At 50.9% G+C, this 16,591-nt stretch overlaps 5 protein-coding genes across 5 annotated transcripts; 2 read left to right on the top strand and 3 right to left on the bottom strand.

The window, feature by feature from the left end:
* Positions 1-589: 589 nt before the first annotated feature.
* HER10_EVM0002533 (short chain dehydrogenase) lies at positions 590-1,653 on the bottom strand (the record flags this gene model as incomplete). The annotated part of the gene is made up of 1 exon (XM_035472239.1): positions 590-1,653. Exon 1 carries the CDS (start codon positions 1,643-1,645, stop codon positions 590-592), a length of 1,056 nt encoding a protein of 351 aa, XP_035331283.1. The 5' UTR covers positions 1,646-1,653.
* Positions 1,654-2,430: 777 nt separating this feature from the next.
* Positions 2,431-4,332, top strand: HER10_EVM0002343 (uncharacterized protein; the record flags this gene model as incomplete). The annotated part of the gene is made up of 1 exon (XM_035472059.1): positions 2,431-4,332. One exon carries the CDS (start codon positions 2,431-2,433, stop codon positions 4,330-4,332), a length of 1,902 nt encoding a protein of 633 aa, XP_035331271.1.
* A 2,169-nt stretch (positions 4,333-6,501) lies between these two features.
* HER10_EVM0003871 (L-amino-acid oxidase) lies at positions 6,502-8,274 on the bottom strand (the record flags this gene model as incomplete). The annotated part of the gene is made up of 1 exon (XM_035473533.1): positions 6,502-8,274. The coding sequence occupies one exon, from the start codon at positions 8,272-8,274 to the stop codon at positions 6,502-6,504; it is 1,773 nt and encodes a 590-aa protein (XP_035331381.1).
* A 1,179-nt stretch (positions 8,275-9,453) lies between these two features.
* Positions 9,454-11,801, bottom strand: HER10_EVM0003373 (MFS drug transporter; the record flags this gene model as incomplete). Its single annotated transcript, XM_035473052.1, has 9 exons — positions 9,454-9,769; positions 9,834-9,887; positions 9,949-10,014; positions 10,072-10,429; positions 10,495-10,694; positions 10,754-10,929; positions 11,143-11,341; positions 11,395-11,528; positions 11,616-11,801. 9 exons carry the CDS (start codon positions 11,799-11,801, stop codon positions 9,454-9,456), a joined length of 1,689 nt encoding a protein of 562 aa, XP_035331348.1.
* A 1,188-nt stretch (positions 11,802-12,989) lies between these two features.
* Positions 12,990-14,968, top strand: HER10_EVM0005357 (cysteine synthase A; the record flags this gene model as incomplete). The annotated part of the gene is made up of 7 exons (XM_035474978.1): positions 12,990-13,182; positions 13,251-13,443; positions 13,523-13,646; positions 13,703-13,793; positions 13,860-13,920; positions 13,972-14,332; positions 14,396-14,968. The coding sequence occupies 7 exons, from the start codon at positions 12,990-12,992 to the stop codon at positions 14,966-14,968; spliced, it is 1,596 nt and encodes a 531-aa protein (XP_035331469.1).
* Between the last annotated feature and the right edge of the window lie 1,623 nt (positions 14,969-16,591).

The following is a 16,591-nucleotide window of genomic DNA, read 5'->3' as shown; positions in this document are numbered from 1 at the left end:
GGCTCATGCGTGCTATGCTCAACAGAGATATCAAAATGCAGAGAGGGTGCATGGTCTGTAGTGACGTTAAGGAGGCACAGCGTCTCGAAAGGGTTTGCGGCAACCCAAAGCATGGGCACGAGCAGTACGACTGAACTGGTCTTGCTTGGGTCGGTCCATATGGAGTTGGTGAATGGGAAGAGCCTCGACTCGCCGTTTGCTGCTCACATTATCATGGGCTCCTCAACTCAGCGCTTAACTGAGCCTCGTATCGACTTTCTGGAGGTCTTTTCTGTAAGTGATAAATTTTCTGATTGGAGCTTCATTGGCCACAGATTAATCCATTTACCGGTAGGACAAGTCGCCGCTAGCGGCGATTTTGAGTACGAAATAGGTATTCTCGTCATTGGGAGCTCTAGAGCGGGAGATTTGAGATACGCGATTGATGTAGTGGGCAGGCTGGATTGATATGTCGTCAGCATTGATAACAAAACACTATCAGCCAAAATGCTTGTAATTCACCAACTCATTATCATTGCATGCCATATAGAGACGGATTGACAAAGGCTCTCCCATAAGAGCAGCCTGCATGGGAAATACATGTCTTGTTTCACTGTTTTCTCAATTCTCCAGCTCTTTGCTCACGCATGATAGCCATCATGACTTGGTCTTTAGCCCACCTCGGCAACAAGATAGAGCTGGCTTGCTGCAGCGCGTGGCCCCAATATCCAACAACTATTCCATGCTCACGACCGCTTCGTGCCAGGGCGGCGCGGGCCATAGTCTGGGAATCGGGCGTAAACAGCGACGGAGCCTCCTTCAAGTGCGAAACATCCGTAACTCGGCCGATCCGGACACCTAACAACTCCACATTGCTGCTAGCATCGTCGAGTTTCAGCTCAAGACCCACGGCACGTGTCATAGTCATGAGGAACTGCTTGCTGGCGCTGTAAGACGCTAGTAGAGGGAATCCTTCGTCTGCCATGGAGCTAATGTTCATCACCAAGGCCGGCGCGTTCTGGCGGAGAACCGGTAGAAGCACTCTTGTAAGATGAAGTGGGAAGAGCGCATTCAGGCTGACGTTGCTGGCGATCCTGTCCGCTGAGCAGTCGACGAGAGGTGAGAAGACCGGGTTGGTGGGACCACCTCCCGCGTTGTTGATGACTACAGTAAGATGCAAATCACGAATTTCCGCTTGTATTGATGCAAAATCGAGAGGAGCTTGTGATGAGTCGACAGATTGAAGCGGCCGCTCAACCCCATTGCAGTTTACACCTGGCACAGCGCTCGCATCTGCTACCAGTATGCGGAAAGACCTCGAGGGGTGTCTTTTTCGGAACTCAGACGCAACGACGGTGAGCTTGGTATGATTCCGTCCGTGAAGTACGACATTAAATCCTTGTGTCGCCAATTCAGATGCAAAAGCGCGACCAATGCCGTCTGAAGCACCCGTCACAAGAGCCCAGGGCGCATCGCCGTTCGATGAGCTGTGCGCATAACGGCTGAGTTTCGAAGGAAGGGTGTAAACGGCAATCCAGCTCACTGCCTTAAGGCCGGCAAGACTGAGTGTCAAGAGACCAACAGTATATATGATAGCCTGAATGTACGCCATTGAGTGTGCGGGGGAATTCGTGAGGTGTAAGATGTGACGTGATAGTGTCAACATGCACGGACAAGACTGTTGTGGAGCCTAAGTCCGTGTCGCTTACCCCACGTGGATGGACGAAAGTACGGATAAAGAAGACAACATTACGTGCCAAAGACCGGGGAAAATCATTCGCCGCGTACCGCGCGACATACGCCACTTCCTTCGATCCTTCGGCGCATTTGGAATGATCAAGCACTTTCACAGTGAGGTAGCAGGGATGACGCCCTTGCAGGGGCCAGCAGTGATAGCTACGGTGAAGAGTGACTTGTGCCTGCGAGATCCTGGCACTCCGTGTAAGCTCGGCTTTAGTACGGTGTGCAATGAGATCCTGACTATGCCATCCGGGTACGAACGCATCGTAGAAAGCCCCGGTGATACGTCCCATAGTGATATCCTGCGTGGAGAATACATGTAGTTCTCTGCAGGGCTTAGAGACGAGAGCAAGGTACCACATTCGCACCAACGCTTGGCGGATCCCTGTACGTTTCTGCAGCTCTCAAGGTGAAGTTGACTCCATGTGGACTCATTATGGGGCGTCGAAAAAATGGAATGCATCGAGCTACTTCGTCTATGATAACTTGGCAGAAGAAAGAGGGAGGGGGTGCAAGCCCGGTTCTCGGGCGATCACGTACGGTAAGTACTAGAGCAATGAGATTAGCCAAATTGCCGTCCCCGGGCATACCGCATACACTTAGCGATTGAACATGGCTTTGGCTTTCGTTAAATAATCAGCCTCTTTGTGGTCGATATCATTCTCCGAGCATAGTCGTGTAATCAACTTTCCACATCTGTTGGCTGTAACGATGAAAATGCAAGTAATTCGAGTATGGATTTTGATGGCATTGCCATTAGCTATGTCACAGATCACATCGACTGGCTTAACTCTTCTTTTGAACGGGATCCCGTACTTCATCAGCCCCCACATCGCGGCAACTCTCTCGCTCCAATCCGGTGTCCCCAAATATGTTGAGGACGTTCTGGATTTTGTTCCGGTCGCGGTCCTGCCAGCTGCGAGCCGAGCAGACAATGTGTCCCAAATTTTCACCGCTTGGAAGGATACTGACGACGTGTTCCAATCCGGATTCATGCGGCTTCTCCTCAATCAGACAAATATTTCGGACACATCGATAGCACAAGACATTCAAATTACCAATGAGACACCTTCGGCGGTGGTCAGCTTTACAACGAGGTCCGACGTGCCGAAGGGTCCTTACTTTCTGCGCAAAGGCACCGGAGACCTACACCAAGCGTACCGTCTTTACGACGATACTGCCGGTGCCTTCACCGAAGCCTTGCTAGACAACAATGATGGCACTTTTCAAGTCTTGTCAGCAAAGATTGCTGGTTCAGCTACGTTCACCATCGGCGTGCCTTCCCGGTTATACTACGAGCCTTCAGATACCAAGCCACTGGCTGGTGTCCGCATTGCCGTCAAGGACATCTTCTCGCTGGCCGGAGTCAAACAGTCAAATGGGAACCGGGCCTGGTATCATTTATACCCGGCCAACAACATCACGGGAACAGCCATCTCGAGACTCATTGAAGCCGGCGCCATCATCGTAGGTACGCAGAAGTTGTCCCAGTTTGCAACGAGCGAGGTTGCCACTGTCGACTGGGTTGACTACCATAGTCCTTTCAATCCGAGGGGAGATGGTTACCAGGACCCATCTTCTTCGAGCTCGGGCGCAGGTGCTTCTGTTGCTTCTTATGGTTGGCTTGACGCTGCCGTCGGAACTGATACGGGTGGCAGCATCCGTAGCCCTGCAGGTGTCAACGGCGTCTTTGGCAACAGAGCATCGCACGGTGCTGTGAGTGCTGATCACATCATGCCGCTATCTGAGCCTCTGGATACTGTTGGCTTCCTTGCCCGAGACCCAAAGCTATGGGATAAACTCCAGGCTGTCACATACGGCCCCAACTACACTTCTCTGGCGGAAGTGAAGCCGAAGTATCCGACCAAGATCATGACGGTTTCGTACCCCAATTCTAGCACTGAGGCAGGTTTACTGCTAAACAACTTCGCGACCGCGTTGGCTAGGTTTGTGGGTGGCAACGTGACCACTTTGAACGTGGCTCGGCGTTGGGGCACGCGCGAAACCAACCCCAACGCCGGACTCAACTTCACCGAGACTTTCAACATCACTTACCCAGTTCTTACTGGGAAGGGTCAAGACGACGCGGTGGTTCAGCCATTCTTTGCAGATTATGCCAAACACTTCGACGGTCGTCAGCCGTTTATAAACCCTTCCCCACTGGCACGATGGGCCTGGGCTGCCAACTACTCCTGGGATGAGGCCATGCAGAACAAGACAATGTTCATGAACTGGTTCAATGATCAGATCTTACCTCCGGTCAATGACACCTTGCAATGTTCGTCCGGGCTCATTCTATATGCCGGCAAGAGTGGGACGCAGTCTCTGAGGAACCGATACGACATAGCGCCACCAGCGCCATTCGCTGGCTTCTCAGCGGCCCGTATGTCTGTCTTTTCCGGGTGCCCTGACTTGATCTACCCAGTGGGTGAAGTCTCCAGCTTCAGCACCCTGACCGGTCATAGTGAGAAGCTGCCGGTGGCGGTGGGCATTCTTGCGGCGAAGGGCTGTGATGGACTTTTGAGTAGGCTAGCGATCGATCTGGTGAGCGAAGGCATATTAAAAGTGCCGGAGGTTGGTGGTAGTCTTAGCGGTGGCCCAATTCTTACGTAGATGAATTGAACATATCCTCCCTTATTTCCACTTGCGATTCAGATATGCTCCAGCAAGACAATGGCTTGGTTGATTGAAGACTTGAGGACGAGAAAGCGGGTTACATGGATGGTTGCCAAAGTGTCGCTTGTTACAATGGTTTTTGAGTGAAATCTCATTATGTCGGCAAGATTGAACTGGTCTTACGCTGCTATCTGGACTATCTCAAATTATCGCCACCGGCTCTTCTCTCATTGACATTCCTCCAACAGATAACCATTAAGTCAAACCCCCCACTTCCTGGCACCCCCCTGTTTCTGGCACCCACAAAAACGATGGGATCACAACCCAACCTCCTCATTACTATTAACTATTGATCCTCAACCACACCCACTACAATACAACTGCCAGCCTCACTAGGGCATTCAGAGTCGCTGGATTCAGCCGTAATAACCTCCTTTTCACCCGCTTCGATTTGAGCCCGATGGATATCCCTGATGTTCGCAAACTTCGTGTTGGGATCGATCTGAACAGTCTTCCTCTTCCTAACTGCAGCGTTGGTAACTTGAGCCCTCAGGTGAGCCAGCTGCTGCTGGGCAGCTGCCAGTTGCCAGGCCTGCTCTGTGAAGTTTTTCACCTTCCTGAACAGCAGCCGTTGAGTGCTGGTATCATTGTCGAGTTGGGTGGTGCAGTTGACCGCTGAGCTCTGCCAGCTTCCTGGGTGTCGACCAGACCACTGCAGAGGAAGCAGAATCCCATGGCTCAACAGGGGTAGTTTGTTGACCATTATGGCATCGCTTTTTGCCCCGACTGGTTGGTTTGGGTGTGGTGGGCTTAGCAGAAGGCTCAGGTAATACCAGGGTTCATCAGGGGCTTAACCATCGCTACAGGGTGTAGACCAGTCCACTTCCAACCACTTCTGATGTTCGAGACTGATAGACCAGCAAGTCGAGCCTTCTAACAGTCCAGGAAGTTCCTTTACCTATAATGGTAGAGTCGTTCCATTGAGACAAGTAACCGAGCTCCTTCCGATAGGCTGACTTAACAGGGCTGAAGACAGACTGGTCAAGTGGCTGGAGGACATGAGAGGAGTGTGGTAAGAACAGTAAATGGATATTGTTAATATAGCAATTCCACATGAAGTCTGTCGTCGTATGACTCCCATGCCCATCCACAATCAACAGTCGAGCCTCGCCCTCAGCCTCGGGCATAGTCTGTGGGATAAACACCTTCTCTAACCATTCAATGGCAGTTAAGTCTGTAGTCCAGCCATTATCTGTTGCTGTAAACTCCCACCCATCGTATGGAACCAGATGTAATGGAAACCACTGTTGTTGGACCGTCTCCCTTGAAAATGATAAGAGGACGAAGTGCCCTACCCAAGGCTGAGATACACTCAATGATAGAGACCCATGCCCTCGACCCAGGTTGTTTCTTGAACAGACGTCGTCTCAGCCATGCCCAGCACTAACCCATTAGCTCCCTGACCTCGAGGATGCCAGTCTCATCCATATTATATCTGTTGGCTGGTTTGATGTCCTTGATCTCAGGGATAGCAAGGAACTTAAACCAGTTCCTAATGACCTCAGTAGATGCCCCATTAACGCGTCTAGAATCGATGGAACGACTTCTCTGAACCTTAATGATAGGGTTCCTTCTCACGAAGGCATAGATCCAGCCTTTTCCTAATGGTTTGGTATCCCCAGCAGCAGCCAGAACTCGCTCTGCGAATTCCTTCACCTGTTGGTGCGTTGGTGCGAGGCCCAGCGAAGCCTGAATGCGAACCCATTGTGCCAGCTTACTCTCCTGGTCAGGAGACAGCCTCTGCCAGTCAGCAAAGCCACTTTCCTAGTCTGACCACCTTGGAGACGTAGTTGGAGGGTTGATCGTGGTATCCCATACTCCAATGAGGCTCTCTTTTGACTCTTGCCGTTTGAGATGTCCTCGAGAGCCTGACGAAGCTGATCTTCGGTATATTGAGGCATTAGATATAGAAGAAGGTATGTGCAAAAAATGAGCCCATTTGGACTCGAATTGAAAATGTTGTGATAAAAGGAGGTTGGGGGTGGGCATTGCGTTGTGGTGGATTTTCGCGTTTTTGTGGGTGCCAGAAACAGGGGGGTGCCGGGAAGTGGGGGGTTTGACTTAACCACAAACCCTTGAATCTTTCCACATTTAGGCGACTGTATTCTACTCCATATCAATCCATCGTCCCATCCACCGCTGGTTCAGCTGCTTGGCTTCGTCGACTAAACCAATCTCAAGCAATAGTTGAACGGCACCACGAACGGCAGAGTACAGAGAGGAGCTGATCCACGCATGTGTGGGAGCCGTATGCTCACCGAGTACAATAACATTCGACTCAGTCCGATGGTATGCCGGGATGTACAACGCATGCTGAGCCACATCCGGGCGTGTCCAAGCAGTGGCGATGAATGGCTCGTCCAGCCAGCACAGCCGCTCATAGACGCCCGTGTATAGCTCTCGAACTTGCTCGCCATGTAGTGAAGCAACAGCATCGAGGACCATGCCGACGTGTTGTTCCTCGCTGAGACTGGCGAAACGGCTGCTCCAATCGCCTCCACGATAGTGCAGAATGAGACCTGGGCGCCCCGACTCGTTATGCCCGTACACTGGGTAGTAGAGAGCACCAACAGCTGCGTCAGGAGGTGTTGAGTAACCACCAAATATGGGACGGTCACCTTTCTCCCAGAAACGTTCGCTAAAGAGCAGTCCAACTTTGCAGGCGTCCTTGAAGCGGAGGCCGCGTTCGGCCATCGCCCGGGACAGCGTGGGCGAGAAAGATGGAAGACGCATCATTCTCGTCATGGTGAAAGGTACTGCGAGCATTGTATAGTCGTAAGTTTTGCTCTGTTGAGGGCCTGGCTTCGTCTGGGTTCTGTTGGAATCAACGTCGATCCAAGAGACCTTTGTGCCCGTGACCATGTTCTGACCATCTTTGACAGCCTCAATCGCCCGGACCTGACGGTTCAGGACGAGGCGGTCTTGGACGTGTGGTAGGAAAGCATCAGAGAAGCGGCTAAAGCCGCCATCGACACATCGCCACTCTGTCTCGCCCAAGGTGCTCTTGCTGCCATCCTGTGCCAAGTTCGAGTTGTGATGCATCTCGTCCCAGAAGACGTCGTAATCAGTAGCGCCATGAATGGCGTCTGCTACTTCGGCGCTCGCGTTCCAAACATTGCGCATCATGCTCTGCTGACTGACATCGTCGAGACCTCTCTTCATAGTGCGCCCATGTACTCTCCATACGTCTTTTTGGATCTCTCTGAGTGTTTCTTCGTTAAGCAGGATCTCGCTCATCTTCGCTTTGACATCCTTGTACTCCTGTGTATTCATTGGCGCCGGCCTGCCAAGGCTCGAATTTGCAGCAATATCGGCACGAGTAGGAATGCTGCCGTCGGGATGTCTGCCAGTGCCCAAAGCCAGCAACTCATTAGGCGAGTGCTGGATCCAGGGGATAAAGCTGATGTTCAGGTCGGTGTGACTGTCTTGGTTCATCTCATTGAGCCAATCTGCCAGCTGAAACGTCATGGCATGATCAGAGTACTCGAGGGTCGCATTGTCACTCTTGTACTTGATCTTGTAGGGAAGACGCATAGGGCCCATTTCTGCCCATTCTTGAGTATCTCCAACGTATATAGTCCGCAAGCGTCCACCGATCTGGTGACTAGCCTCGAGTAGCTCCCAATTGTGCACACCAACACTATCGAGCATGAGGGCCGTGGATAGGCCCGTGATACCTGCTCCAACGATGGCGATGGTGGTGTTCTTGGCTTGCTCAGCATCTTGGAGGCCAGAAGTGGCATTGATAGCGGCTACTTCCTCAAACCAAGCGCCCAGAGCGTCAAAGTCCTTTAGCAGTGGTCGCTGAGAGTCGGTGGCTGCAAGGCTTGAGCCAGCATACAGGGCAGCCAGCACGACTGAGCTTGTGTGAAGGATCATCTTGGGGAATGGCAGAGCTGATAGATAGAAAATTGTGATGTTTGCGTATAGACAATATCTGTCACTCTGGAGAGCCTGGCGACTTGGAAGGGCGATGATGATGAATCTTGAGATCCGGAATCGGACCTCGATTGCTTATATTCATATTACTATGATGTGGGACTGAATCCATCTACGAACCTTCCATCGCGCATATCGACACGTACTCAGGACTAGTGACAATGATTGAGGAATTTTTGCGTGTATAGCTGCAACTCCAGTTCTAAGTTACCTCCGAGTCCCAGCCGGAAATCCACTGTGAATGAGTGATTAAAATTGTTGCATGCAGTCAGGTAGTTGTCGAGTCCAAGGAGGCGATAGTTGGAGAGCAACCTTGATGTCACGATCTTGCCTACTTTCGGGACCCTAGAAATTAGAGTACGGATGAGTACTTACAGACTAGGTCCTTGCGTTGGCCCACCCGGGCGTTCCAACGGCTGGGGCTGCGTTGCATGGCATATTCCACGTAAGGAAACTGCTCGGATTCGGGTTACATTGTAGGAATACCTCGCCGCCTCGGACAGTCGGTCCACTTCGGAGATATCACATGGCGTGTGTTTAGATGACCTTGGCCCCCGGGAAGATTTAGGTTTGTGGTCCGCGGAGTGCATTAGTCTGATGGAGTACATGGCGGCTAGAATGCTTATCAATCTAATCATACATCAACAAGGATCTTGTGTCAGCAGCTTTGGACACAGTGAAGATTTCTGGGTCTTTTTGTGGTCACCAATCACGGACAGGTGTTGCCGCATCAGCATCGGATTTACTGTTACATGATGTAGGTAGCAGACGGTGGGATATGGCCTCATGTTCATCCATGGTGTCACTATACGCTGGGATACAGCTTCCAGGTCAACCCTTCTCAACCCATGCAGACGCAAAGCACTCTGGCAGAATTATTCGATTTTCAAGTCAAGGTCGATCGAGTGCTACTAGTGAGCTTTGTAGCAATCCCACCAAACGCTTTGAGTCAATATAATTCCAAAAATCAAGTCAGTCAGCTTCCAGAGAGCGCTGATCTTGCCCTGTCGAGTTGAAGCCGACTCCGGCCTGCCCCGCAAGTCTTTACCAACTTCCTATCGCTGAGGGTTTTCTTTCGGAATTGCCCTAGAGATGTCCTGGTTGCAGCCTCACCGATAATCAGGGAGACTTTTCCGCGTTCCCTTGGAGTTGCGCTTGGTGGCCCTCCTCTTTCAATTTGTGGTCGTCAGGGCGGGCCAAGTCAATGTGTGGCATCAAGAACCATGCGACGAAGAAACCTGCTGCTGCCAAGCCAGAACCAAGCTCAAATATGACCTTGAACGATCGTTGATACGCAGGTGCGAGAACGTCGCGAATACGTTGCGCGTCTTCGTCGGAAAGCGATGACAAGTATTGCTGTGGGTTGCTGAGAAGGGAGTCTCGTCGATCTGCACTTAGATCCAGGCCATTGACAGAGTTCTTGACAACATTGTTCCTTGGAGGTGTCAGGTCATCGCCCGATAGAGCAAGTTGTGCATACCTCTGGGAAGTTGACTTACAAAATTGTGCCGCAAATGGCAAGTCCGAATGTAGCCCCCAAGTTCCTAACAAAGCTGTTTCACCAGCGTCAGTCGCACCGTCACATTTTCGGTCCCGAGCCAAGAGATGACAAACTTGCGGAAGGATGTGACAACGGCCATGTCCTTTCTTGGGACGCCCGCTTGGATGGCTACCAGGGCACTGTCGACGACCGCATCAGTAAACAACACAGTCATCGGGCGAAATCTAGACGCTTACGGCTGAAGAGTGTTTCCCACACCCACGCCAATGAGCAAGGAATAGCCGATCTGCTTTCCTAGGCCGGAAGTTTCGTTGAGAGTGGACATGAGACCCAGACCAACTGACCAGCAGAGCCAGCCGAACAAGATGCACTCACGGTACCGTCCCACCCAGTGGACGATGAGTCCAGAGAGAGTACTACTCGCGGTCTGAACCAGGGTGATGGGAAGAAGCATTACACCAGACCTAGTAGCTCCATAATTGTAGACGAGCTGGTAGAAGGTGGGAATGTAGTAGACCTGAACGACAAAGTTCCAGCCGTTTATGGCCATTGTAATGCATGCACCAATGGTCATTCGGGCGCGGAAGATGTCCACTATGTGAGTATGAAGAACATGGGTTAGTTCTATAATCGTAAACAAGGGAGACGTGGGATCTTACGAGGCACGAGCGGGTGTTTTGGTCCCTTCCACTGCCACAAGATGAAAATGACGCAGATAAAGGCACCGACGATTAGGGTAGTGAGAACGGCTACAGAAGCCCAGGGGTACTCTCCACCGCCCCATGTCAGGCCAAGCATCAAGGTGGTGGTGCCAGCTAATGCAAGCAAGATGCCGACGAAGTCAATGGCTCGTGTCTTGCTAAGTTGAGATGCTTTTGGTCAGCTTGTGCGGGGTGGGTTAACAAGAAGACAACTCACACTTTCCAGTCCCCTTCGACCTTTCTGAGGGGCATGAAGAATAGTGCGCATCCCGCAGATAGCGCCGTTAGGGGCAGATTGAGACGGAAGATCCAGCGCCATGAGTCGCCCCCCTTGGAGGATAGAGTGCCGCCGATGACGGGGCCTATGCCGTTGGCCAACGCAGTGACGGCGCCCTGAGGAAGCCGAGGCGTTAGCAGAATGAAGGCGCTTGCAGGGGATGGGGGCGTGAGTTTTCGTCTACCCGGCGAGACAAAAATATCTGATCAAATCTGATACTCTGACAGGGAATAGAGTCTATGGTGGGGATGCAAAAGTGACCGGCGGGAGAAACTTGCCAAAATACCCTGATATTTCCCCCTCTCACGAAGAGGCACTACATCGCTAACGATCATCTGTGCAACTGTCATGAGTCCGCCACCGCCAAGACCCGTAAAACAGCGGAAAACAATGAGCTGTGTAGCTGTCTGGGCCAGGGAGGATGCAAGCGACCCGAGGCCAAAGATGGCAAGCCCGACCATCAGAATGACTTTACGCGACCATATGTCCGAGAGGCGGCCGTATAGGAGTTGCCCGACTGTGGATGTTCTATGCAGACGTATCAATCAGGAAGAGTCGCCATCAGGCGAAACATAACGTACATGAAATAGCCATTAGCGAGCCAGGATAGCTGTTGTCCTGCATGAAGGTAATTGCCAACAATAGACAAGCTAGCTGCCAAGGTAGTCTGGTCCATCAGTGCTACGAGATCCACGCTGGCGCATGCTAGAAAAATCTGTTCTTGTGAGTATGTGTCACTTCATCACATCGGAGGTAAAATCAAGATTGAGACTTGAAAATCCTTTGAGGCGGGGTGATTTACCGTGATGACCTTGACTTTGGACACATAATTTGTCTGTTCGTTGAACACGTGTGTCTCTGCTTTCTTGTCTGTGGGCGTCGGCGATTCCAGCGCCGTATCTGGCGTATGAGAGCTTCCGGGGTTGCTGGCATTGATGTCCGCAGCCTCCTGAGCGCTGCGGTTTGCTGAGTTGGTGCTCTTAAACATTGTCAGAAAAGATAGCTGGTAGGATGGGTGAACTCGGGCGAAGGATGCTTCAAAAAATTCGTATCTGTTCATCTGTTGACTATCTGGCTACTTGTGTCTGTAGCGACATCTTGGAGCAAATTATAGCCCGGAGATTTCCTTGAGACCAGCGTCAAACTCTTTCGAAAGCTTCAAATGACGTGGCAGGACATTCTGAACCTCTTGGCAGATGGTTTTGTTGATTGGTAGTACAGCACTCCCCAGCCGTATGCGCAGCATTGCGAATTCAGTGGCCAGGGTCAGTGGAGCAGCAAAGTATTTGGTAATGACGTTGCGCTGGAATTGCCGGGTTTTCCTTTTTTTGAGTTTGGTAGAGATCTTTACTTTTGTTCATCGGGCTTGTTGCCATTAACAGTTTAATAGATTGTGCTTGCTCCACACGCCATCCGCCGTCACAGTCTGGATGCCGACTGCGATGCGGTCTTCACTGACAGGTATGTCGCTCGATGCCAGGTCTTAAATCCACACCCCCAAGACTTTGGTAGTTCCATGGGACGGGCCTTCAAGGTTACATGATGCAGATCATCACGCAGAACAAGCAATGCCAGGTCGCACTCGGACAAAAGAGGGTCCCTTCGGTGTTATCGGACCTGGCCGTCACTACGTCTATAGGTTATAAGGGAATGTGGGGTGTCAATTCGCGACCGGGGTATGCATTTCGCGATCCTTTCGTTGACAATATCGTCGTGTAAGTATGGAAAGCTTCAACATGAACCTCTCATAGCTAAGCTGACTTCCTGTCAGTTGAGTCATGACTGACCCAGTGAGCCATTTGTTTGGTGTGATCGGTTTCTGACGGCGAAAATCTCTCGTGAATTCTTGTACCCCCTGTCCCGTCCGATGGACAGGTGTAGAGGTTAGACGTGATGCAATATCGCCAGGCTCGGAAGCGGTCGAATGGTTCAGACAGATCGTTCATTAGTGTATTTGGGTATTTGGTCCAGCCATGAATATGCGACAATCACAAGGCTCGCTGCTGTACTTGAATACATAGAACAGCCTGCCCTAAAATATAACATCATTCCACCTGGAGCACTAACTTCATCGGCTATCATTCCTACAGCTGAAGATTTCCCAAGCTATACATTTCCTAACAGAAACTTCTCACACATTAACTACTTTTCTTTTTTTTGTAACGACAACCTCGAGATGCAGCCACGAAACAATCTCAACGTTTATAAGGGTCCTGACTCTGTTAAGGACTACTTCAATCCTGACAAGACACCACCACTGCCCCTTGTGGAGCTTCCCAACGCCCTCAATCCTTACCGACAAGATGGCGTCCGCATCTACGCCAAAATGATGACTATGCACCCAGCAAACAATGTCAAATCTATGCCAGGTAATCAAGCCGAGAAGACCCTCTGAACAAAGACGAAATCCAAAGTGCTAATATGTGGATCGGCTAAGCTCTCAATCTCCTGGAGCATGGAGTAGCTCCAGATAAGACCAAGACGGTAGTTGAGTACAGCTCTGGATCAACTGTCATTTCCATGGCTTTGATGTCTCGCGTACTTTACGACTTGGGAGATGTTCACGCTTTCCTAAGCAATAAGACGACAGCAGCAAAGTTGAAATTGATGCAATTCTTTGGTCTTAACATGTAAGTCGAGCTGTTTTGGCTAAGTGACATCCCTTTCTGTGCGCCGTGATTATGCTAGATACTTATGGCTATATCACAGTACTTTATTCGGCGGCCCGTCCCAACCCGAACCGAACGACGAGCGTGGCGGAATTCGGGCTGCATACCGCTGGGCCCAGGAATCTGAATCCGTGCTCAACCCGGACCAGTATAACAATGATCTGGTGAGATTTCAGCCGATAGTTATGGATTGCTTACAGCTGCTAATCAAGTATTCTAGAACTGGCAATCTCACATGCGATGGACAGGTCCGCAGATTCTGGAACAACTCCCAGAAATAAGCCTCATTTGCGCAGGAATGGGAACTTCTGGTACATCCCATCTTCAAGAGCCTTGAGTTCCTTTCAACGTCACAAGTCTAAAAGTATGGTGTTCAGGTACAATGTCAGGCTTGGGGAGCTTCTTCAAGGAGAAGAATCCGTCCGTCTTCCGTTTGGGGTAAGAAATCCAATGCGCCCGCTTCACAGTGCCTTCTAACAGCAATCGCAGCGTGTGCACTGCCGCAGGCGACAGAGTTCCAGGACCACGGTCCCTGGCTCTCCTAGCTCCAGTCAACTTCCCCTGGAAGTCAGCTGTGGATCATATTGAAGAGGTTGCATCTCACCCCTCGTACTCGCTTTCGTTGGAACTTTGCCGGAACGGCATTGTTTGCGGCCCATCCTCCGGATTTAATCTCCAAGGACTTTATCAGTTCATCGAGAAAAGAAAGAAGGAAGGGACCTTGAGTGAGCTGGCAGGGGAAGACGGCCAGCTTCACTGCGTCACTTTGTGTTGCGATCTCCCGTACCAATACATGGATGAGTATTTTGCCAAGCTGGAAGCTGAGCAGTTCCCTCCGATCAGGAACTCGGTATGCATATGTTCTTCATCATACCCGCGGTATGCCACATCCTGCTAATCCTGCAAAACCTAGGAATTGAGTGACGTTGACCTGTACCGCTACGACTCGGCCTGGGAGAAGGACCCACTAGTGGCCCTAAACGATTTCTACCGTTTGGACAAGGTTCTCACCAGAGACCTCCTTTTCTTTTTGTCTAAGAGACGTTCAGATGAACGGCAAGGCTGGGAAGGAATCATAGCTCCGTCGCCAGACACTATCGTGGTTGACTTGCGCCAACCTGAGGACTTCGACCAGTTCAGTCTCCCCGGATCTGTGAACTTCCCGCTTATTCAGGCAAGCACTCCAAGCCCCTTCACAGATCCAGAGGTGTTGGCATCGCTTTGGCGGGAGCTTGAGGCCAAGCTTAGCTCTGAGAACGAAGACATCTGCTCTCAGCTTCGGGACAAGCTTTCACTCATCATTTGCTATGATGGGGACTCCGCCCGCGTTGCCACCAGTGTTCTTCGCGCGAAAGGATACGCTGCAGACAGTATGAACGGAGGGATTCGGGCCATGCGGAAGGTGGGCTTGCAGTTGGAGGATCCCTGCGGGAAGCCCAACTTCCCAGCCCACCATGGGCAGTCTGTGGGATCTGTTTCCCACTAGGTACATGTACTCAAGAGGATAGATTCGAGGCTACGTGCAGCCTACCAGTAGTCTATCGTAAGATTGTTTTAGTGAACACCTGTATCAGGTGTCTGTGCCGTTCCTTGCCTTCTCTTGCGATGGGTAGCTCTCGCTTTGGAGACGGTACATCATTGGTCACCAAGTATAGAGATGTACGCGTACATATCAAGATCCGACTTCCCCTCCGTTCAATGGACGACCTTGTCAAACTGCGAACGAGGTAGTAAGTAAGCTTATTTCGTAAGATCGCTGGAAAGTGTATGTCATGAAGTCGGCAAGGTTACTTCGGTTAAAAGGCTGAGGCGCACGCTAAGGGCTACCAAGGCTTTCTCAAATGTATGCCAATGCGGCGGCGCATGCTTCTTCTTGACGCAGACGTGGAGTATCCGAAGACCCGGACGGTTACAGCGTGGGGATCGCGTATGCAGTACCCATGAACCATGCTCGTCCAATTTTATCACGTCGAAGTACCTTACATGCATCTTATCAATCAATCAATCTGATTACACGCCTGTCAATGGCCGTCTGCTGCCTCGTTGACAACCTAACCTAACAGAGCAGACAGCTGCGAGCTCTGCTCGGCCGAGCTATTTTTGCTCGGCAACCGAGCTGTCTCCTGACGGAAAGTGAGCAGATGTCACACTTACCTGCCATTTTCATTCCAATGTTGTCGATCCACGGAGAAGGATTATACGAGCAATCCATCTGCGCCCTGTTTATTGGCAGCCACTGCATCTGCCTGCACCATGAATCGTTGAACTGGTTGAGCATTTTCATAGCGATCGAGTCTCTCAACGTCAGCCAGTGGCATACGAGGTGCCACTGGTCGGGTTCAATGACACGAGCTGAAGGCCCGAGTGGGATAATTACTTCCCGGCCCCACAAGAGGTACGACTTATGCACTCAACGCAACTTCAATAATCGACTTAACGATGGGCTCAGTCAAACCCCAAAGGCTCGCCCTCAATCAACTTAACTTAAAGTTCGAACTTGATCAATTCATCAAGCCACATGGATACATGTATTTGTCAAAAAGAATTCTGAGAGAAAGATCATTCGTCTTTGTGAAAAGTAAACTACCGCTTAAAGCGCCCTTCTGATCTTCCGTGTAAGACAACTTAATCAAGCGCCCTCTAAGATTTTGAAAACCTGTCCTTGGTGGACCTAAATTCGAGGAGAAAGCTGCGTTGGTTATGTCTATTGCAGCGCTGTGCATAGCTCTGCAGCTCGGAAACGTATCAGCCCGTGGTCGTCACACACTGGGCGCGGGATTCGTCCCTACCTTACCTTGGTATTTCTTACTCGGCCTCGCAATGGCGAAACCAGTCTTATGACCTCACGCCAACTCAAGAGCCATTCTGTATCACTTTACCAAGATCTATCGCTTGTATATCTACTACGGGTTGGAAGTTCTTGAAAAATCTGCATCATCACCTTCATGTAAATACACATGGAGGTACCTGAGCAATTAGCGTTGACAACGAGAGCAGCTTGGACATAAATTATAGCACCTGTGCGATGTTCGAAACTTCCAGCCATTTTAGCGAAGAAGATCTCGTGAAGAAAGTGATCGTCCCATGCAGTTTGCCACTTGCACCGAGA

This window comes from Colletotrichum scovillei (genome assembly GCF_011075155.1).
Source record: "Colletotrichum scovillei strain TJNH1 chromosome Unknown Contig00007, whole genome shotgun sequence".
NCBI lineage: Eukaryota > Fungi > Ascomycota > Sordariomycetes > Glomerellales > Glomerellaceae > Colletotrichum > Colletotrichum scovillei.
This window is presented reverse-complemented; position numbering and strand designations above follow the sequence as displayed.